At 40.1% G+C, this 22589-nt stretch overlaps 1 protein-coding gene across 11 annotated transcripts in view; it reads left to right on the top strand.

Annotated features, from left to right (window-relative positions):
- FGD4 (FYVE, RhoGEF and PH domain containing 4) overlaps nucleotides 1-22589 on the top strand; it is a 261542-nt gene that overhangs the window by 174363 nt on the left and 64590 nt on the right. For 10 of the 11 annotated variants that reach the window (XM_055280152.2, XM_055280156.2, XM_063639210.1 and 7 more), the window contains 2 exons: nucleotides 12192-12375; nucleotides 18155-18662. In XM_055280152.2, coding sequence (XP_055136127.2) covers nucleotides 12192-12375; nucleotides 18155-18662 — 692 coding nt within the window. The remainder of the gene's footprint in view (nucleotides 1-12191; nucleotides 12376-18154; nucleotides 18663-22589) is intronic. The other variant, XM_055280160.2, reaches the window with a different exon arrangement.

The following is a 22589-nucleotide window of genomic DNA, read 5'->3' as shown; positions in this document are numbered from 1 at the left end:
AGCTACTGTTAGAAAGAAATGATTTGCTAGATGTCAGTATCTGTGAAACATAATTCTAAAACGGCACTTCGTGTACTTATCAAGCACGTGACTTGAAAACATTAAGGAGGTGGGGCATGAAAACACCTGATGGTAAGGTCATCCGCAGAAAGGAACAGTAACAGCCCTTCATTCAGGATTGAGTGGCCAGTGAGGGTAAAGCAAAAGCCATAATGGTAGGAAGCTTGAATGATTTTTTTCAGTGACCATTTCCTTTTACAAAGAAATTTCCAGTGAACTGGGTATTAACTTTGAGAAGCACAAAATTATACTTTTGACGATAGAGAGCAAGGCCTTTTGAAATGGAACACAAAAGCTAAGCTACCCTACGGTTTAGTGTGTCGTTTCTTCCTTATAGATTTTCATTTATAATGATTGCTAAACAGATATGAGAAATAATACTGGGCATTGTCAGAATTACTACAGTTGGGAAAAATCAATTTCTGTTTTTGTTTATTTTGTGTTTACTTAGGTCTCTTTCCTGTTCTTGCAAAGAAAAATGTATTCTAGAGCATGCATTATAAAATAAGTGGTGTTATTCCTTAAAGTTGTATGTTTTAAGGATTTCTGAAAGAAAATTTTAGAACAAGATTAAAATGAATCTTCTAGATTATGGGATATTTATCTTGTTCTCACGACAATTATATTTGTGGTGGTATGGAATATCACTATTAAGCGAGGTCAGATAATTGATGATTCAGATGAGTAGCCTATTCATGAGCTTACAACCATTTCTTTTGACTACACTGCTCCCTTACAGCATTGATGTGAATATAAACATAGGACTTTTTTTTACCATGATTTAAGCCTTTTTATTTCCAAAATATAAAATTCCATTTCGCCCATTAGACCTGAGTTGACAAAGATCCAGTGTGAGGTAAGAATATTAATAATGAATACAATTGTAGTTGATGTAATTTTCCTGATCAAAGGAAGAATTTCATTACTTAAAAAGCCTTTATTTTTGGAAGATGCAGTGCAATACTTCATTGTTTTCCAAAGTCAGTGTATTGACAGATATAGTGAGTGTCCTTCCTGAGCTGTGTGTGCCAAAATAATCCCCTTTTTAAGTAGACAACACTTAACCTTGCTTTTGCTGTTTTATAGTTATATTAAAGCCACTATATAGTTATTTAAATACATATTTACTTCCTATGTTAAATATAGGCTAATTATGTATATATACTTTTCTAACTAAAGGGAATATTTGCAGATATTAAATAAATCACAGAGTACTTTATACTTCTTTTTCAAAATACTTTCAAGCAGTGTTTGGCCTTTCCCTGATACCCATGGCTAAAATTTTAACCTCACCTTTCACCCTGCCCCTTTATATTTCCCTACGTTGTAGTCCGTTCAGGCTGCTGTAACAAAATACCATAAACTGGTTATAGCTTATAAACAACAGAAGTGTAGTTCTCACAGTTCTGTGGTCTGAAAGTCCAAGATCAGATTCAGGGTCTGATGAGGGCTTGCTTTCCGGTGCACAGGTGGGTCCAAGATCAGATTCAGAGTGTAACGAGGGCCTGCTTTCTGGTCCATAGATGGCCATCTTTTCACTATAACCTCACAGGGTGGAAGGGGTGAGAGGTCTCTCTGGGGCCTCTTTTCAATGGCACTAATTTGACTAATGAGAGCTCAGTCCTCATGACCTAATCACCTCCCAAAGGCCCCACCTCTTCATACTGTCACCTTGGGAATGAGGATGGCAACATGAATTTCGGGACACACTCAGACCGTAGCACTCCATACGAACTTTGTTTTTTCTCATTCATTACAACCTGACCTGCTGTATATTTTACTCATCACATCAGCCTATGTGTCTGCTCACATCGTACATAACCAGTCTTCGATAACACACTGCTATATTGCTACATTTCTTCTCCTTTGTTTCTGCTATTCTTTAAAACTTTGAACATGCGCCATGCAGGGACCAACGTCCCTGAAATGAGGCTACATCTTAGTATTGTCAGATGAGCTGCCACATAGATTGGTCAGTAAGTCAATCAACAGTACCCAATAATGAGTGTTTCTTACTCTTTTTTTTTTTTTTGAGACGGAGTCTCGCTTTGTCGCCCAGGCTGGAGTGCAGTGGCGCAATCTCGGCTCACTGCAAACTCCGCCTCCCAGGTTCACGCCATTCTCCTGCCTCAGCCTCTCCAAGTAGCTGGGACTACAGGCGCCTGCCACCACGCCCGGCTAATTTTTTGTATTTTTAGTAGAGACGGGGTTTCACCGTGGTCTCGATCTCCTGACCTCGGGATCCACCCGCCTCGGCCTCCCAAAGTGCTGGGATTACAAGCGTGAGCCACCGCGCCCGGCGAGTGTTTCTTAACTCTTTAGTGGAGAGAAGCTAATTTTAATTTCTCCTAACATTTGGGTGACGGAGGCAGAGAAGAGAAGGGGGTGCTAATAGGGACCTACTGCATGGAGCAAGGAATTATCACCCCGACACCTTTGTTCCTGCCTCACTGCAAATCCCTTACAAGTTGTGAATGGTGAGGTTGCTGGGGCTTCAAGGTCACTATGTATGTGGTCCTAACAAGGGAAGGGGAGTCAGGCTGGCAGGAGCAGGGGAAAGCAGAAAGAAAAGGCAGATAAACTTTTAAGTCTGCCTTTCTTCCTGGTCCAGAGCACGTAGCCCTCCTGTGCAAATAACTCACAATCTTCCTGCACTGACTTATCACCAGACACCGTGGCTGATAGAAAAATGAAAGTTAGCTCACCGCAACCTTGGCGTTGCCATTATCAGTACTGCATGTAGCCCTCTCCAGCACAAGCACCATCCTGTAAAATCCCCAGGAAGCCTTTGTCTCTTTGTAGTCAGCTCTTCTCTTGCTGATCTGCCTGTTGCTTTCTTGCAGTGTATTTTCGTACTTTGTCTAATAAATAAGCCTTTCTCTACCTACAGCTGTCTTGGTAAATTCCTTTACTGCCAACACCACCAGCCCCGGATAGTTGCTACCCGCTACCCACAACACTATGTTGTTTTAGTTTAATTTAGGACTCTTATTCTAGGTGAGTAGTTCTCAAGCGGAGACAATTTTGCCCACACTTGCATATCCTCCCCCGACAATAGGACATTGGTAGTATCTGGGGACATTTCTGCTTGACACTGCTTGTGGGAGTTGCTACGTGCAGCCAGTGAGTGGAGGGTAGGGATGTTGCCATACATCCTGCAATGCACGGGACAGTCCACAACAAAGAATTCGTACAAACTATAATATCAGTTGCTGCATTTGCAAAACTCTCACCTAGATGAAAATAAGCACGTAATTATATCTTTTTTCCTTATATAGATAGTTAAGAAGATTATAGTTACAATTTATTGTGGGTTTTTGTTTTGTTTTGTTTTTTGTTTTGAGAGAGAGGGTTTTATTCTGTCACCCAGGCTGGAGTGCAGTGGTGTGATCTCGGCTCACTGCGGCCTCCGCCTCCCAGGTTTGAGTGATTCTCCCGCTTCAGCCTCCTCAGTAGCTGGACTACAGGCATGCACCACAATGCCCAGATAATTTTTGTCTTTTTTGTTAGAGCCCGGGTTTTACCATGTTGGCAAGGCTGGTCTCAAACTCCTCACCTCAGGTGATCTGCCTGCCTTGCCCTCCCAAAGTGCTGGGATTACAGGCATGAGCCACTGTGCCCAGCCTACTGTGGTAATTTTAAAAGGGGAAAGTATTGCACATCTTTATTAGTGGTGATTATGTAGTAATGTCTCTGGAACAATATATGGTTTACGTTTTGTGTTTATTAATTACCAGTAAGTAAATATTTTTGAAGAATTATTAAAGGTTTTTAAAAGGTGAATGAGCTAAGTTTTATTTTATTTTAAACCTGAAAAAGGAATGACCAGAATGGCAGCCCTTTGCTATTTCAAAATCAGCAGAAAGAAAGAAAGATAAATTTTAGATTAGAGATTGGATAAACTTGCATTTGGATCCAAATTGGAATATGTAGATTTTGAAATGGATTTGTTTCATAATTAGAGCTTGTTTTGCCTCAGCCTCAGAAAATACCCTAAAGCCTTGGAAACAATGGCTTATTCACTTCATACCAATCCTAATAGTCAAACAAATTACTGAGCAACCTCCAGCATAAGTCTTTCTTCTTGTTCACCACTTTTAATACTGGCCTGTTTCCTGCCATGCTAGACAGTGACTCAAAATAGCTCCTTTAGTAATTAAAGTTAATAGTTCTTTTTCTCTTAACAGCTTTTATCCAGAACATTCTCCATAGTTCTGATTATTTTTATAAAGTGCAAATTGTCACATAATGTCTCAATCATTAAATGCTTTAAAGAGCCACATTGTTGTTTGAGTAACTTACATAGAGTACTTAAACCTATTCATTTGCTTCTAAAGTAAAAATCTATGTATAATGATCCATTCTTTTAAAAGTGTAATGTTATAATGCATTTATACATAGCCAGCTTTTGTTGTTTCTGTTTTTAAAAAGAAGAGTAATTGAAGACTACTGACTTAAACTGGCAATTAGTTTCTTTTCATTCTAGATAATTACTTTGAATAATCAAATTTTTTTCCTATTTACATCTATAAATTTGGGTGTAATAAAACCCATCTTATTTATAGTCTAATAGAGATCTCAAACTTAGCATGTATGAAACTGAACTGCTAACTGCCATTCTCCTCTCCAAAATTGCTCTGCCTGCTATGTCGCTTGACCATCGTTCCATCCTTCTGGTGGTTGAGACCCAAGGTTTCAGAGTCCTCCTTGCCTCCCCTCTCTTTCTCTCATATGTCTCATTTAATCTTATCCGGAAATCTACTTTAAAAACATACCTAGAATCCAAGTATTTCTCACTACCTTTTCCTAAGCACTGTGATCTCTTGCCTGAATTTCTGTAATATCCGCTTAATTGTCCACCCTGCTTCTCCCCTGTTTTCCTCTACATTTCTCAGCACAGCTCGCAGAGTGATCCTGCCGAAAGTTATGTCATGTTACATTTCAGCTCAGAACCCTGCAGGGACTTCTCATTTCATGCAAAGTCAAAAGAAGTGGTCCAGAGTCTACTTTCTCAGGCCTCCCTATGCACTACTTTTGTCTGCTCCAGTCCTGCTGGCCTCTAGACCCCAGCTGTCCCTGGCTGTCATTCCACCTGCTGGAAAGCCCTTCCCCAAACAATTCCTTCCACTTCAAGGCTTACTCAAATCCCAGCTTTTCACGGAGGCCTATCTTTGAACACCCTGTTTAAGACTGAAATCTGCCCTCCCTTTGACTTCCCACACCCTGGATGGTATTTATCTTGTTCTTTTAGCCCTCACCACGTTTTCTCCTGGCACTTACCTCCTTCCGATAAATGATTTACTTGCTATTTTTTTTGTTCATTTTTCCTTTGCTCATTGATAGGCTCAAGTGGCTAGAACCTAGTAGATCTTCAATAAATATTCATTTAATTAATGAAAAAGTGAAAATAAACACCCTATATAGAGGTATAAGAATTGTTCTAGGATATATATTTTTTAAATGCTGAATTCTTAGTGGTTTTATAAATTTATACTGTCATCAAAAATGTTGTGTTCACATTGCTTCATATCTTCACTGACACTTGGTATTGTCAGATTTAAAATTCTGGTCAAGCTGGGCGTGGTGGCTCACGCCTGTAATCCCAGCACTTCGGGAGGCCGAGGCGGGTGGATCACGAGGTCAGGAGTTCGAGACCATCCTGGCTAACATGATGAAACCCCATCTCTACTAAAGATACAAAAAATTAGCCAGTCGTGGTGGTGCGTACCTGTAATCCCAACTATTCGGGAGTTTGAGGCAGCAGAATTGCTTGAACCCAGGAAGTGGAGGTTGCAGTGAGCTGAGATCGTGCCATTGCACTCCAGCCTGAGTGACAGGGCAAGACGCTGTCTCAAAAAAAAAGAAATGCTAAAATTCTAGTCAATCTGATTTGACTGAAATGGTATCAGCTTATGGATTTAATTTGTATTTCCCTGAAATACTAATAAGTGAGGGTGAACACTGTTTTTCCTGTGTATATCCTTTGGATTGTTAGGTCTTTTAGTTAATAGTGCATAGGAGTTTTTTTATTTTGTTTATTTATTTACTTACATATTTAATTTTTTTTTGAGGCAGGCTGTCTGTTTCCCAGGCTGGAGTGTAGTGGCACAATCTCAGCTCACAGCAACCTCCACCTCCTGGGTTCAAGCGATTCTCCTGCCTCAGCCTCCCAAGTAGCTGGGATTACAGGCATGTGCCACCACGCCCAGCTAATTTTTGTATTTTTAGTAGAGTCAGGGTTTTGCCATGTTGTCCAGGCTGGTCTCGAACTCCTGACCTCAGGTGAGCCACCTGCCTCGGCCTCCCAAAGTGCTAGGATTACAGGCATGAGACACCGTGCCCCAGTTTTTTTATTCTGATTGTTATTCCTTTCTTCCTTATATATATCTGGGTCTGTAAGATCCAGTTCTTCACAGGGCCTTGTAGAAGAGCCAAGGACGGCAGAACAAAGAAGGGGGCAGATGAAGGGCATTCTTATATTTTGAAACTTTGTATCCAGCCACAAAATTTCACATAGATGTTATATGGTTATCTTAAAAATAGATGTCTCATATATGTTAATCTTATGCAAGTACAAAGTGCTTTCATAGGTAGGGTTCTTTCGTGTGTTTTTAAATCCTTTTCTAGTCATTTACTTCTCAAAGTAGCTGTGTGTTACTTTTTCAGTCTTTGATAGGAGCAGTAAGATTAAATATGAATTTGTTTTATGAAATAGTGATTTTCCTTAAGAGTTGAATGTGGCTGGGCACGGTGGCTCATGCCTGTAATCCCAGCACTTTGGGAGGCTGAGGCAGGCGGATCACCTGAGGTCGGGAGTTTGAGGCCAACCTGGCCAACATGGCAAAACCCTGTCTCTACTAAAAGTACAAAACGTAACTGGGTGTGGTGACAGGTGCCTGTAATCCCAGCTACTCTTGAGGCCGAGGCACAAGAATCACTTGAACCCAGAAGGCGGAGTTTGCAGTGAGCTGAGATTGCGCCACTGCCCTCCAGCCTGGGTGACAGAGTGAGATTCTGTCTCAAAAAAAAAAAAAAAAAAAAAGAGTTGAATGTCAACCTATAATCATGGGTTACAAGAAGTATTGAGCTGAAACAAAGATGAGACCCATTTCCTGTTCATCAAGGAACTCAGAAGTCTAGGAAGGCAACCCTGGTTGTAAAATATTATAGAACAAAACGACAAATGTTAGTGGAGAAGATATTTGAAGATTTTTGAGGCAGGGTGGGAGGGCAAGAGGTGGAAGAGGCAGATAAGCCTTCTGAAAAAGAGTTGGTGACTGAGGTGAGCCTTGTGGGAATTATGGGATTTTGCCAAGCGGACCATTCTAGGTATGTGCCAAAGCCTGAAGGCCTGAGAAAACCTTACCAAGCTTACAATGGAAGATGCAATTCAATGTGGCTGGAATCTAGGCTGCATAGCGGGTGGGAGAGTAGAGATGAGGCAAGCAGTAAGAAAGTTCCCAAGAAATCTATTTCAAAAGAAAATGAAGCCGGGAGGGGTGGCTGTCACCTGTAGTCCCAGCTACTCTGGAGACTGAGATGTAGCATCCTACATAAGTGATGTAGGATCACTTATGCCCAGGAGTTTGAGGTTACAATGTGTGTACACACACACATATATACACACACACACATAAAAGATAAAATAGAAAAGAAAATGAACCTACTGTGGTGGCTTTCCAATAGACATGTTGTTTTCATTTAGCTCTAGATATATAATAAGGTTCTTACAACGTGATTCTGCAGTTGTTCATGTCCTAGCAGAATTGTACTTAGCTGATCTTATTCAGCTAAGTAAATGTTATAGTAGGTGTATTGGATTCAGGGCACCTTTTACCTGAAAAGCTTACTTGCTCTAGAGAGCTTAACAATCAGGTAGGGAAAGACTGTGTTTGCATCCTACACTGTTCTCAGAGTGTGAAACACAAATCTGGGAATGATTTTGCTTGTTTTAAATGTCACACTATTGATCTCTAGAATTAATATTGTCTCTGAAGAAAGGAAAAAATCTAAATAAATAAATAATTGAAATACCAAGAAGAGGAGGAATCCGAACTTTAGGGTTTTCCATTCTCATCGCCTGTAATGCTCATAGAGACTGATAATAAACTGCATCCTTAGAATATTGCCTACAATTTATAATCTTTTCCCTTCTTACATAACTAATTTGGGAAATCTTTTTAAAAGTGAATAATTGTCTGTTTGATAAAATTGTAATTTCTTTAGCTCTTGATTTTTATTTTCTTTTTAGTTTTATAATATAGTCTTCATAATCTGGATTATGTTGCTATGCAAAGGATTTACTGGTCCTTTCTAATTCATGATCTTGTGTATGTGTTTATGTCAGTTTAATTACCTTTTAGGTCTCCAGCTGGACCTATGAGTTAAACTGACATAACAACAGATTAGCAGAACAAAGACATACAAGAGATATAAAGGCCGTTGGCTGCAATTTGTTTGGTTGTCTAGAAGCTAAGAAAGGTGGCCATGAAGAGAAATTTAGTCTCAATAATTTGAAGTATCAATGCCTAGGTTGCTCCTGCCATCTGTTGTCATTTCCTCTGGGTACAGACTGTTAGATTGAAACATGAGATCCTGGTTTTTAACTGGAATTGGAATTTTTTTTTTTTTTTTTTTTTTTTTTTTTTTTTTTTTTTTTTTTAGACAGAGTCTCGTTCTGTCGCCCAGGCTGGAGTGCAGTGGCGCGATCTCGGCTCACTACAAGCTCCGCCTCCCGGGTTCACTCCATTCTCCCACCTCAGCCTCTCCAAGTAGCTGGGACTACAGGCGCCCGCCACTGCGCCCAGCTAATTTTTTGTATTTTTAGTAGAGACGGGGTTTCACCATGGTCTCGATCTCCTGACCTCGTGATCTGCCCGCCTCGGCCTCCCAAAGTGCTGGGATTACAGGCGTGAGCCACCACGCCCGGCTTTTTTTTTTTTTTTTTTTTTTTTTTTTTTTTTTTTTTTTTTTTTTTTTTTTTTTTTTTTTTTGACGGAGTCTTGCTCTGTCGCCCAGGCTGGAGTGCAGTAGCGCAATCTTGGCTCCCTGCAAGCTCCGCCTCCCGGGTTCACGCCATTCTCCTGCCTCAGCCTCCCAAGTAGCTGGGACTACAGGCGCCCACCACCACGCCCAGCTAATTTTTTTTTGTATTTTTAGTAGAGACAAGGTTTCACCATGTTGGTCAGGCTGGTCTCGAACTCCTGACCTCATGATCCGCCCGCCTTGGCCTCCCAAAGTGCTGGGATTACAGGCGTGAGCCACTGCGCCCGGCCTGGTATTGGATTTTTTTGTGTGTCATGAGTACGTAGCATACAAGATTTCTTTTAGTCCTGTGTTAGATATTCCTCAGTTTACCTCCATAACTTTGGGAGTTGAAAGAATCATTTTCATTCATCAGTTAGGTATTTCGAGGCAAAGTATCTGTTATTTTTATTACATTATAAATGATGAACAAGTGATAGAATTTGTGTCTAACTTTAGTCATTCATGTATCATCTTCAGATTTGTCATATCCATGTACCATTTGTTCTTTTTTATTTAAAATGTGCATATTTACTGATTTACTATACATTTACATTTTCTCCCTTGCTGAATTTGATACCTCCTCTGTGCTTCTAAAATACCTATGTACCCAGTGTTCACTTTCATCAACATCATTAAAGTCCCTCTCCACTAGTATATGATCTCCTTGATGACACACTAAGTATAATGTTCCAAACATTTGCCAAACATAATGCAAATAGTCACTATAAATATAGCTGTGATCAAAAGTAATATATTCCTTGCCTTCATCAACTCCTGCCTTGTGGAGGAAAAAAAAACTTTAAATTCATAATATATTTACTATTTTACCACAGCTTTATTATTTAATCCTACTCATTACTAATTATTTAATAATTATGCCACAAGTTGTGATAAGCAATTTGGAGAAAGCACACAGTGCTTATGAAACAGTTTAAGAGATGGACACAATTTAGATTGGGAAAGTGGGTGGAGTCATCCCTGAGAAAGGGATGGGTATCATTGTATTTTAGTTTTTCTCTCATCTGGCACGTAATAAATAAGGCATGTTTAGTGAGTAAACTCTAGGTAGATGAATGAGTTACTTCATAACAGTTTTAGCACACAAAATTATATTCACTTCCTTCTTTTAGTATTCTAGCTAAGCATGTTGAATTATTCATAACCTTAAGAAGTTTGTTTTTTTTTGGGGGGGGGTGGGAGATTTTCCTGTTTTACTGCATTAGTTTATATTTACTACTCATAATGTTAAAAGGGTTTTTTGGTGGGAGATTTTCCTGTTTTGCTACATTAGTACATACTTATTCTACATAGAAGTTTTTTCCTGTAAAATTAACAAATATTACACGTATATAAGCCCCATTGTTCCCAAATAATACTATATTATTCACTCCCCCAAACATATGTTGGAAAATATCATTTTCACAAAAGAAGGGTGCCATTTTTAAATTGAGATTTTCTTCTTGTTTGTATTGAAAGATAATTAAGTGAATTAATTGCTCCGCTTGTAGTTCATTGTGACACTCCTTTCCTTCCCTATAATGAATTGATAACTGGCACTGAAATGATGAAATCTAGGCCAGTGAACATGAGCCAACTGTCAGCTAACTGAGTTCATGAAAGAGACGAGACCACTAAAAACCAGGGGAACCCGCTGGGGGAAAATGGGGCATGTAATTAGGAGGCGACATGACTCCTCACCCTTCCTCCAGAAGCTAAGAAAGGATTTAAGGAAGAGAAAAGATGATTCTATTTGATCTGTCAACACTGCTTGTTTAAAAATACTACATGTTATATAGTATTTTACCCTGAATGTTAATCTTAGAGAAAAGTAATACTGGTTTTCAAAAGTGAAGTAATTTCTGTACTGATTGTGCACTTACGGCATATTATTTTATCATCTACAGTGTGTTAGGGAAACTGTAGATTTTAGTATTTCATGAAATGATCTTTATCCTATTAATTGATTGAAGGACTTATGAAGAAAGTAGGTGATTTGTGGTATATTGATGCAGGCCAACCATCTTAAGCTGTTTGGTGTTGTTATATGGGAATACCCGAGGCTGGGTAATTTATAAAGACGCTTATTTGACTCACAGTTCTGCACGCTGTACAGGAAGCACAGTACCAGCATCTGCTTAACTTCTGGTGAGGGCCTCAGGCTCCTTCCACTCATGGCAGAAGATACAGGGTAGCTGGCATGTGTAAAGATCACATGGAGAGAGAGGAAGCAAGAGAGAGAAGGAGGAGGTTTCAGGCTCTTTTTAATAACCAGTCTTGGAGGAACTAATGGAGCAAGAAGCTATTCACTATGGCAAGAATGGTGCCAAGCCATATGTGAGGGATCTGCACCCATGACTCAAACCCCTCCTATAGTTCCCACCTCCAACATTGGGGACCAGATTTCAACATGATGTTTGGAGGGGACAAACATCCAAGCCTGTAGCACCAACTCTGTTACCCCAGGCCAGTCATTTAACCTCTCTAAGCCTTCATAGACATAAGAGGAGAATAGTGGTACCTACCTGAGAGAACTATGAAGTATAAAATTTCGTCCAAGATCAAATGAGATAAAGTGCTTTTGTTAAATGGGAAGAAGATGCTATATTAATGCAACATTGTATTCCTGTTGTTTGTTGTTGTTTTGTTGGCTTTTATGTTGTTTAACTTATTAGCTGTGGATTCTGGTATATCAACTATCACTCTATTAGAAAACCTGTTTTGTAGCAGACAATGTATCTCTAGGATTTAGTTTTAAATTTAGCACCACCTTTTCCCTGTTGAGATGAATAACTGCTGTATTATCTGTAATAGACCTTAGAATGCTTTAACCTTATGTAGATTCCTAGGTGTTTAATATTGCCATATTTAAGATGCAATAAAATTAAAAGAACCACTTAAGTTTGGAGGTGGGATTTCCACAAGGCATGAAGCAAATGTCCAAAATGAACAAAAGTCTTTTGGTTATGGTTTAGTTCAAAATTTGACACCCGCCCCCTTTACAATAATTTTATAATGCTGAATATTTTTGCACCCAGGACACCAGAATTTTTATTGTTATTGAACAAAATATCAGTGAAATACTGAATTCTATTCTTTTTCTACAGTGCCTCCAAAGCCATTACACCTGCAGAATTCACCTTCGTCCAATATACACCAAACCCCCAGGCATAAAGCTTTACCTAGTGCAAAACCAAGGATGGAGGAAATTAAACCTGCCTCTGCTTCTTGTGTCTCAAAAGAAAAACCCAGTAAGGTATCAGATCTCATCAGTCGCTTTGAAGGAGGCAGGTAAGAGCTAATTTACAATGGGAGAAGGCAGGAGAAGAAAGCTGATTTTCGAAAAAACGATAGTCATAGATACATTCTAAATAAAAAGCATAATATCTTATTCCATTAGGTTTGGTAGGCCTTTAGAAAGGGTGAATTTTTAAAACAAATGACTTAATCTTACCCTAATATGAACTGTCATCTACTATGTGTTAGCTAGGTGCAGTACTGTAGGCCACCAGCTTTTTCATGAAATTGTGTGCTTTGGTATCTGTGTGCTTTCTCTCGTTTCCTCTGTATCTCTGTGTGTCATTCTCTATGTGTTACTCCTTGTGGGTCATTCTGTGGGATGCTGGATATCTGGGTTGGAAAGTCTGAGCGGATGCCTCTGTCTCTTCGTTTCTCACTTTGTATGTTTGTGAATGTGACCCCTGTGGGTTTGTCTCCTCCCTAGGGCCCTCTCTTCTTTCCATCCCATTTTATTTAACGTGGGTCTTCTATTCCCATTCAGTCCGCTTCCCCTCTCCACATACTCCATCATATGCTAGGTTTTGCAAAGAGATATTATTACCAATGGCAAAATGTATGCTAAATTTCAGTTTTGTATTTATTAAATATAATTTATATTCTTTAGTCCCAGTGTTTGAAAAAAAAAGATAGGTGAAATATATTTCTCATTTAAAGATAAACAGAACCCACATAAGTTGCTTTTCTCCTTATAAAACTCTCAATTGTTTATTTTTTCTTAGTCTTTTGATAAAAAGAAATTTTGTCACTGACTTAAATATAATTTTAAACAATTTGATCAGTAGGATTTTGTTATCTGTCACCAAAAGTCTATGTACAACTAAACAGAATGTGTATAACTTCACTTTCATCCTTGAAAGCAAATATTTTCGTTCATTCCAGTGTAATATTTGGGACTTGTTAACCATTAGGGTGATTTTATTATTTATTTGTCAGATTTACTGTTACTTATGTAATGAAATTGTAGCTTGGAAATAGTTTGATTATCTTCTGGGAATTGTGAACAAGCACAAAACCTGCAGTGTCCCTCATTTTTTAAATGGGTCTAATAGATGTTGGTTCTTCCTGTCAATTTCCTGTGACAAATCAGAGCCCCCGTCTATTTTACAAAGTTACAAGTTCTGGAGAGAAGCCTGTCTTCAATTTTCATTCCTGATAAATTGTAGGAACTTTGGTCATAAATATTTCAACTTCAGCATCTCTTCCTCTGAAGTAGGATTTATAGGACCTTTGCTATCTTGAATTACAGTGATCTTTACTAGAATGGTTTAATTCCATTTAAAACATTGTTTTGCTGCTCAGGGTAAGTTGACTTGATAACAACAGAGTGACCCCTCATGTTTGCAGATTCCAGGGGCCATGCCTAGTGGCTGCATAATAGGAGGCGCTGGAGCCCTGATCCCTATCATAAGGCATGCATCCCTAGATTTCAGGGATAACTCTCTGAAGCCTGCAAAGGGTCAGTATTCTGAAGGCTGCGTCCTCTCATCCTCTCCATTCTGGTTAACCCACTGCATTGTTTTAGATTCCTCTACATGAGAACTGTTTGTACTTTTTCCACTTAATGTTTTTTTAATCATTCAAGCTTCACAAATTCAATCCTGTTTTGAAGCAAAGGTTGAAGGTTTAATTCATCTAAGGAAAAATGTGATATAATTTATTATTTTTTTTTAAGCAAGTTTGTTCCGAGTGCAAATTGGGTATAGTGTGTTTTGGCAGGTCTGGTGAAGAAATATTATTTGTGGTAGAGTCCACTGCCAATACAAAAAACAATGTTATGTTCTCAGTGAGGTATCACCACTACAGACTGGCCCCAAAAGTGTTTGAGTGGGTTAACACTGCGTTGGATCTATAAGACTTCAGTAGGAAATCTGTATGTACTGTTGAGTGATATCCTTGCCCTTGCAAGGGTCGTTTTCAGTTTTAACCTTCCTTATGAGAGCTTAGACTAGCTTTGTAAAATAGAGGGAGGCTCTGAGTTGTCACAGGAAATTGATAGGAAGAACCAACATCTGTTGGAGTGGAGTCTGGTCAGAGTGGTCGTATCATACTGTTGTTAAGACCTTACCCGGCTGGGTACGGTGGCTCATGCCTGTAATCCCAGCACTTTGGGAGGCCACATTGGTTGGACTGTCTGAGCTCAGGAATTCGAGATCAGCCTGGGTAACGTGGCAGAACCCTCTCTCTACAAAAAATACAAAAATTAGCCAGGTATGGTGGTGCACGCCTGTGGTCCCAGCTACTTGGGAGGCTGATGTGAAAGGATTGCTTGAGCCCCAGGAGGTCAAGGCTGCAGTGAGCGAAGATTGTGCCGCTGCACTCCAGCCTGGGCGATGGAGTGGGACCCTGCCTTAAAAAAAAAAAAAAAAAAAGGGCCGGGCGCGGTGGCTCATGCCTGTAATCCCAGCACTTTGGGAGGCCGAGGCGGGCGGATCACAAGGTCAGGAGATCGAGACCATCCTGGCTAACACAGTGAAACCCCGTCTCTACTAAAAAATACAAAAAATTAGCCGGGTGAGGTGGCGGGCGCCTGTAGTCCCAGCTACTCGGGAGGCTGAGGCAGGAGAATGGCGTGAACCCCGGGGGGCGGAGCCTGCAGTGAGCCGAGATCGCGCCACTGCACCCCAGCCTGGGCGACAGCAAGACTCTGTCTCAAAAAAAAAAAAAAATTCGTAGCACTAGTTTGTTAAGATGAGAGATTTGAAGCAAGTAGATTTTCTTTAATTTTTACTGTGGTTTCCTTCTTTCTCCTATCCCTCCTTCTTTCTCTCTTTCAGGCTAAGAGAGAGTACCCTTTTTAACCTAGGAAAGACTTTAAGATTTTAGAAATAAGATTGTGTTTCTACAGACCTGAACATTAGTGTTTTTTTGTTTTGTTTTGTTTTGGAGACGGAGTTTCGCTCTTGTTGCCCAGGCTGGAGTGCAATGGCACCATCTCGGCTCACCACAACCTCCGCCTCCCAGGTTCAAGCAATTTTCCTGCCTCAGCCTTCTGAATAGCTGGGATTACAGGCATGCACCACCACACCTGGCTAATTTTGTATTTTTAGTAGAGATGGGGTTTCTCCATGTTGAGGCTGGGCTCAAACTCCTGACCTCAGGTGATCTGCCCGCCTCGGCCTCCCAAAGTGCTGGGATTACAGGCGTGAGCTACCATGCCCAGCTGGATCATTGGTTTTTTGCATGGACACTCCAGGGTCAACTGTTTTCCACTTACGGTTTGGCATCCACAAAGCAGCAGGAATCTTCCAAGTACTGGTTCAACTACTGCTTTTACTAACTCCTTACCCACCTAATCCTTCCCTGTCTCCTCTCCCTCCCTACTCATACCCTTGATGTCACTTACTATGGGACATTTGCAGCTCTCATTCAAAGCCATCCTTTAGATAAGACCTGAACATGCTTAAATTTGTTTCAGAGGATCTGTTGAGGATCTTTCCACCAGGGAATCCAGAGACTGATGTGGGCAGGAGAAGGAGGACAGTTTGATTCAAATCTCTAAAGACTACTTGGGAACTTATCCAGGCCAAAGGTGTCCTCCTCAAGGGGGCAAATCTGAACTGAAGAGTTTATAACATTTATTTGTATTGCCCACCTCCAATTTTTATATATATGACATTTTCCCCTACTCAATTTATCCTTTCTTTCCTCTGGTGTTGGACTTTACCTGTATCTTTTTTCCTCCCCCATCACTTTCTTGTTGTCTACTTTTATTCCCTGTTTCATTCTCCAGTCCAGGTCAGCAGTGACTGGGAAGGGTGGGGTGGGAGCAAAGTTGACACATCTCAGCATTGCCCTTGGGACCGGGCTGCTTGCTGTTTCCTTCCCCACCTCCCTCTATCCCCTTACCTGCACAGGGGAAGATAATCAGCACTAGACTTTCTTCCCTCATTTTGCCTACAGCCTATTCACCTGATGCTCATTCTGTCCTGCTCCAGTACATCATGACTTGGGGTGAAGACCATGGGATTTAGAATTGGATTCATGGTTTGACCTCTGGCTTTTCTGCTTGTTACATTGTGACATTGGCCACCTTAATTTTCTAAGCCTAGATTTCTCTATGGGATCCCTGTCTTTGGAATGATTGTGAGGATGAAACAAGGTAATTATTGTAAGGGCCTTCTTGTAGTTTGTGTTTCTTAGTAAGCACTTAATAAATGTTTCTGGCTGTTATTGTCACAATCATCATTATCATGGTTATTCAAAGTTCCTCAAATATTTATTGAGTACTTCCCCTGTGTCAAGCACCATGCTAAGAGGTAGGAATAAAGCAGAGGAAGTCTGTACCCTCACCGAGTTTTAGTTGCTTTATTTCTTCTCATTTAGGTCACAGGAATCTTTCAAAGAGTATAGCCCACAGTTTTGTGCTCCATTCCCCACCCCACTCCCAGAATCCTACATTAAAATCTATACAAATGGCCGGCCGCGGTGGCTCACGCCTGTAATCCCAGCACTTTGGGAGGCCGAGGCGGGCGGATCACGAGGTCAGGAGTTCGAGACCATCCTGGCTAACATGGTGAAACCCCGTCTCTACTAAAAATACAAAAAATTAGCCGGACGTGGTGGTGGGCGCCTGTAGACCCAGCTACGCGGGAGGCTGAGGCAGGAGAATGGTATGAACCCGGGAGGTGGAGCTTGCAGTGAGCCGAGATCGCACCACTGCACTCCAGCCTGGGCGACAGAGTGAGACTGCATCTCAAAAAAAAAAAAAAAAAGTCTGTACAAATATTTCCACAGGAATATTGTTATATATTGGGAGTAAGTTTCATTCTCCTATTAAGACTACTGTTATGTCAAGCAGTAATTAGGACTTTAAAGAAAAATAAAATCAGATGTGGAGTTAGTGATGGAGAGTGCTGTTGTGATAGATGAATCTAGAAAAGCCTCTTTGGAGAGGTGATATCTGAACAGAACCCTGAATGAGAAGAAATACCAGTGTTTTGGGGGAGATTGTCCTAAGCAGAGAACAGCAGCTGCAAAGACCCCAAGACACATACACTTGGTTATTAAGAATGGGAGCAGCAAGGAGGATGGCAAGAACACAGTGAGTTAAGGAAGAATGAAATCTAATGAGGCCATGCACTTTGGGAACTACAGTATGTAGAATCTCATAGGCTGTCACTGGGACTTGAGTTTTCCCTTGAGTGTGTGAGGAAACCCTCAGAGTTTTGTGACTGACTTGTAGAGGTTCTAGTGGAGGGGATCAGAGTGGAAACAAGGAGACCAGCTAAAAAGCTATGGCAGCATGAATAAAAAAGTTTTGAGAGTATTCACTATGCCTTCCAAATAAAAGTAACTTTTTGGTTCATAATTTGCTCATAAATTAAGGACTGGCTACACTGTACTATTTAAAAATGTTAAGAAACATCAATAAGTAAAAATGTTAGGGAGAGATGATATATACATAAGTATCGTATCTAAGTCTTTACTAACTAGTCCAGTTATTAAACAGTGCAAGGATCAAGAAAAGTTAAGCGTTGAAAAAAATTATAAATAAATAAGTTATAAATAAAATAAACAGCCCAAGGAAATGTGCCAGTCCTCATAGGTAGACTCAGGGTCATCTTCTTTATTTAAATCTTCATTTAAATGTGGACGGCATCCCAAGAGACTTGGGGCTACACTAAGAATATTCAAATCCATGTTTCTAAAACCATCAGAGATAGAAAAAAAAAAGTAGCGAATATCCCTTTTCAACTGGAATAAACTTGTCTTAATTCTAGAACTTTTCCATGCCAATGTTTTCATGCTTCCTTTGTATTTTATTTTTTAGCTCATTATCAAGTTATAATGATTTGAAGAAAGAGTCTGCTGTGAACCTAAATGCTCCTAAAACCCCAGGAAGGCATGGATTGACAACCACACCTCAACAAAAACTCCTCTCCCAGCACTTGCCACAGAGGCAGGGAAATGATACCGATAAGACTCAGGGTGCACAGACTTGTGTGGCCAATGGTGTAATGGCAGCACAAAACCAGATGGAATGTGAGGAAGAGAAAGCTGCCGCTCTTAGCCCGGATACTTCTATTCAAGCTTCTGAACCCTTGCTTGATACGCACATAGTGAATGGAGAAAGAGATGAAACCGCCACAGCTCCTGTATCACCTGCAACAGATAGCTGTGATGGAAATGTTTCTGACAGCAGCTACAGGACTCCAGGCACAGGCCCAGCGCTCCCCCTGGAAGAAAGAGGGGCAGAAACAGAAAGCAACTTACAAGAGAGAGAAAATGGGGAAAGCCCTCTGGAACTGGAGCAGCTGGACCAGCACCATGAGATGAAGGTAGAGCGTGAGACTAGCTCCTAAGCAGGGAAAACCCTGCCTATTCGATTGTTGTCTTAAAACTCTTTATTTATTGCAGCCCTGAAATGTGTGAATCAGATCACCCACGCTGGCAGTTAAACGATTTTCAATTTCTGGCTGCTGCTGAGTATTTCCCCTATGCTCTAAGCAGATATTTCACCTTTTCCTTTCATGTAGTTTCTGTTAATATCTCTGTTGTAATTTCAGGAGTCAGAGCAGTATGGAAACTTTAGTATAGGAAATCCACAAATGTATTGTTTTTACATAGAAAGAAAATGTTCCTTGCTGCTCTAGATGTTGGTGCCGTATCCCTAATACTTATGGGCCAAGCAAGAAGAAATTGTATAATCTTTGTTGTTCAGAAGTTTATAATAGAATAAATAGACCTGTAAGATGAACTTGCCACTAGTAAATGTTACTTTTAAGGACATGAATATGGAAGCATTAAATTATTCAACAGATTATAACTCTAGGCTTTTAATTTTTTTAAGTTTTCTAATTAATACCCAATTTTATAATAAATGGTGTAGTCTTTGAGTTAGAAGGCCATTTAAAAATCATTTTAGAGCCAGGCATGGTGGCTGATTGCTGTAATCCCAATACTTTGCGGGACCAAGGCAGGAAGAATTCCTCAGCCCAGTAATTCAAGACTAGCCTGGGCAACATGGCGAGAGCCCATATCTACAAAAATTTTAAAACTTAGCAGAGCATGGTAGTTCGCACCTATGGTCTCAGCTACTCGGGAGGCTGAGGTGGGAGAATTTCTTGAGCCCAGGAGGTCAAGGCTGTGATGAGCCATGATTGTGCCACTGCATGCCAGCCAGGGTGACAGAGTGAAACTCTGTCTCAAAAACAAGGAAAAAAAAAAATCTTAGTTTAGCAATTCATTTATAGAAGAAGAAATAGCCCCAGAAAGCTTATGATTTTTTTTTCACGGTCACACTGTTTTTTGAATAATAGCTCACAACCCTCATGCTGTGACTCCCAGGCCAGTGTTGTGTCCCTGAAGCAACACGTCACAAACTTAAATGGCTAAATGCAAGAAATGTCAATAAATGAAGCAGCCATGGGTAATAAGCTGGTGGGATTGTTGAGAACTGGACATTTCTGTCCCTTCTAAAGAAGGAAGTGATTTGATGAACTGCCTGGATGGGGTTTCTGCCCATATGCACAATGTCAGCTAAGAAAGAGCTGATTTGCTGGTGAAACATATACTGACTCTGAAGCAGAGAAAGTTTAAAGAAGGAAGTGGGTGGGAGAAAGTGAGTCATACTTGGTAACATTATCTGAAACAGTAAAGAAACAGGACATTGCAAAGTGAATCCCTAGACCCCAATACAGTGATAGATTTTAGTTTATTTGTTCGTGAACCATGGTGGAAGGAAGAGAAGGTTAGAACCAAGAAAATATTTTACCACTGTTGGGATCATGCCACCAACAAGTATATATAAAATAGTAAGAGCTGTTCTTACAAAGAAAAATATTCTAATTGGTGATGATGCCTATGGTTGTTGGATGGTACTTTTTCTTCCCTTCATATATTATTATGGATGCATTTTCACAGATGAATCTTACTTGTTTGGGAGAGATTTTATAGAATTTTCCTATTAAACTAGTGAAACAGAATAGTACTACTGGCCTTTCTCCTGAATGGGCCTTTACACAGTGGATGGCAAGTGCTGCATGTGGGAAGCAAAAGCGCATTTTCTCTGTAGAGCAGCTGATGCAAACACCACATCTCTCCTGTTAAAATGGAGTGTTAGGATTTCATATCTGTGCGGTGGCAGTGTGTTCACCTTCGCTGCACTGATGTTTGTTATGTTGCCTTTCCTTGTTCCTAAATGCAAACTTACATCTTAGTAGTGTTAAGATGGTAAATTTTATTAGGTGTATTTTACCACAATTAAGAAAAAAAAATTAACAAAAATGTCAATAGTAATATAGTGGACCAAACAATTAGAACAAAGAAATCTCAATTCTACTTCTGGCTTGTCCATTAACTAGCAGTATGAGCTTGAACAAGTCAATAATTCTTTGTGTGTTTAGTGAAAGAATCTAAACTGTATATAAGGCCCTATTTTCATGTTGTAACCCCCCCTCCCCCAAAAAAAGAAAAATCTTAAGGCCCATTTCAGTGATTATATATTAATTCTATTATGCTGTGATGTAGGTATATTCTTTTGTTAGCACAGCACACCAGATTATCAGCTGCTGCTTAAGCTGTCCAATGTGTTGAACTTCAAGATATAATGGAATATTTTTAGTTTCAATATGCAGACAACTGAAAAACTTTAATCTTCCTGGAAGTGGAAATAGATACTGACTTCAGAATAGTCTTAAATATGTTTCATTTAAGCTAGTGTCAGATTTGATGGGCATTTCCCAAATGCTCATAGGAGTGGGAAAATGAAGGGATAGGGAATGAAAGAAAGGAGAGCAGCCGGGTGCTGTGGTTCACACCTGTGTAATCCCAGCACTTTGGAAGGCTGAGGTGGGTGGATTGCTTGAGTCCAGGAGTTGGAGACCAACCTGAGCAACGTGGCAAAACCCCATCTCTACTAAAAACACAAAAAATTAGCTGATGTGGTGTCATGCACCGCCAGCTACTCGGGAGGCTGAGGTGGGAGGATTGCTTGAGCCTGGGAGGCAGAGGTTGCAGTGAGCTGAGATCGCACCACAGCACTCCAGGCTAGGTGACAGAGTGAGACCCTGTCTCAAAAATTATATATATAGTATATATGTATATATGTACATATATATGTATATATACGTATATATGTATATATGTCTCATATATAGTATATATGTATATATGTATATATGTATATACTATAGTATATAGAGTATATATATAGTATAGTATATATAGAGTATATATATAGTATATATACTATATAGAGTATATATATACACATATATATAGTGTATATATACGTATATATATATGTCTCTTAAAGGCAACTTTTCTTTATTCACTTAGAACTGAACAGTGAACTCAGAAAATTCTTTTTTGTGGCTACTCAGTTTACTATGTTCATAATATAAGAAAGAAAAATGTGAAAAAAATTGAACTGTTCAATTAAAAAAATTCAGTGTGCCAGTCTCACTCTCCTGGGCACCAGCAACATAGAAATGGACTGGACAAGCCCTATCAACAAAGCCTTAGTCCGCTGAGGGGTGAGAGACATACACAAATTGACATAATATGATACAGTAAGTGCTCTGGAAATACAGATGACTGGGCCAGGTGCAGTGGCTCACACTTGCTATCCCAGCACTTTGGGAGGCTACGGCAGAGGATCTCTCGAGCCCAGGAGTTCGAGACCAACCTGGGCAATGGGCAAAACCCCATCTCTACAAAAAATTTAAAAGCTCGCTGGGTGTGGTGGCACTTGCCTGTGGTCCCAGCTACTCGGGGGGCTTAGGTGGGAGGATTGCTTGAACCCAGAAGGTCGAGGCAGCAGTGAGCTGTGATCCTGCTACTTCACTCTCACCTGGACCACAGAACTGAGACCTTGTCTCAAAAAAAAAAAAAAAAAAAAAAAAAAATGGAAATGCAGATGAAGAAGCAGTTGTGCCCCAGGAGTACTAGTTGAGGGCCAGGCTGCTGAGAAGCAGTTGAAGTAGCCTTGAAGCAAGGATGGGAGATTCCTGGGTGAGATCAAAGATACACTGGGATGGGGGTGAGTGAAAGCGTGAGCAATGAGTAGAGGAAAGATTGTAGATGCTGCGTTTGGGGGAATATTTCTGACTGCATAATCAGAGGTCAGAATGGCTAGAGAAATTAATACAGAGGTACAAGGCTAGATTTAGAAGAGTAAGCTAAGAACAGACTGCAATGGGCTTTTGAATGCCTGTTAAGAATATACATATTTTTTTTCCTGAAAACATTAGAGACTTTTTTTT

This window comes from Symphalangus syndactylus, chromosome 5 (genome assembly GCF_028878055.3).
Source record: "Symphalangus syndactylus isolate Jambi chromosome 5, NHGRI_mSymSyn1-v2.1_pri, whole genome shotgun sequence".
Taxonomy (NCBI): domain Eukaryota; kingdom Metazoa; phylum Chordata; class Mammalia; order Primates; family Hylobatidae; genus Symphalangus; species Symphalangus syndactylus.
This window is presented reverse-complemented; position numbering and strand designations above follow the sequence as displayed.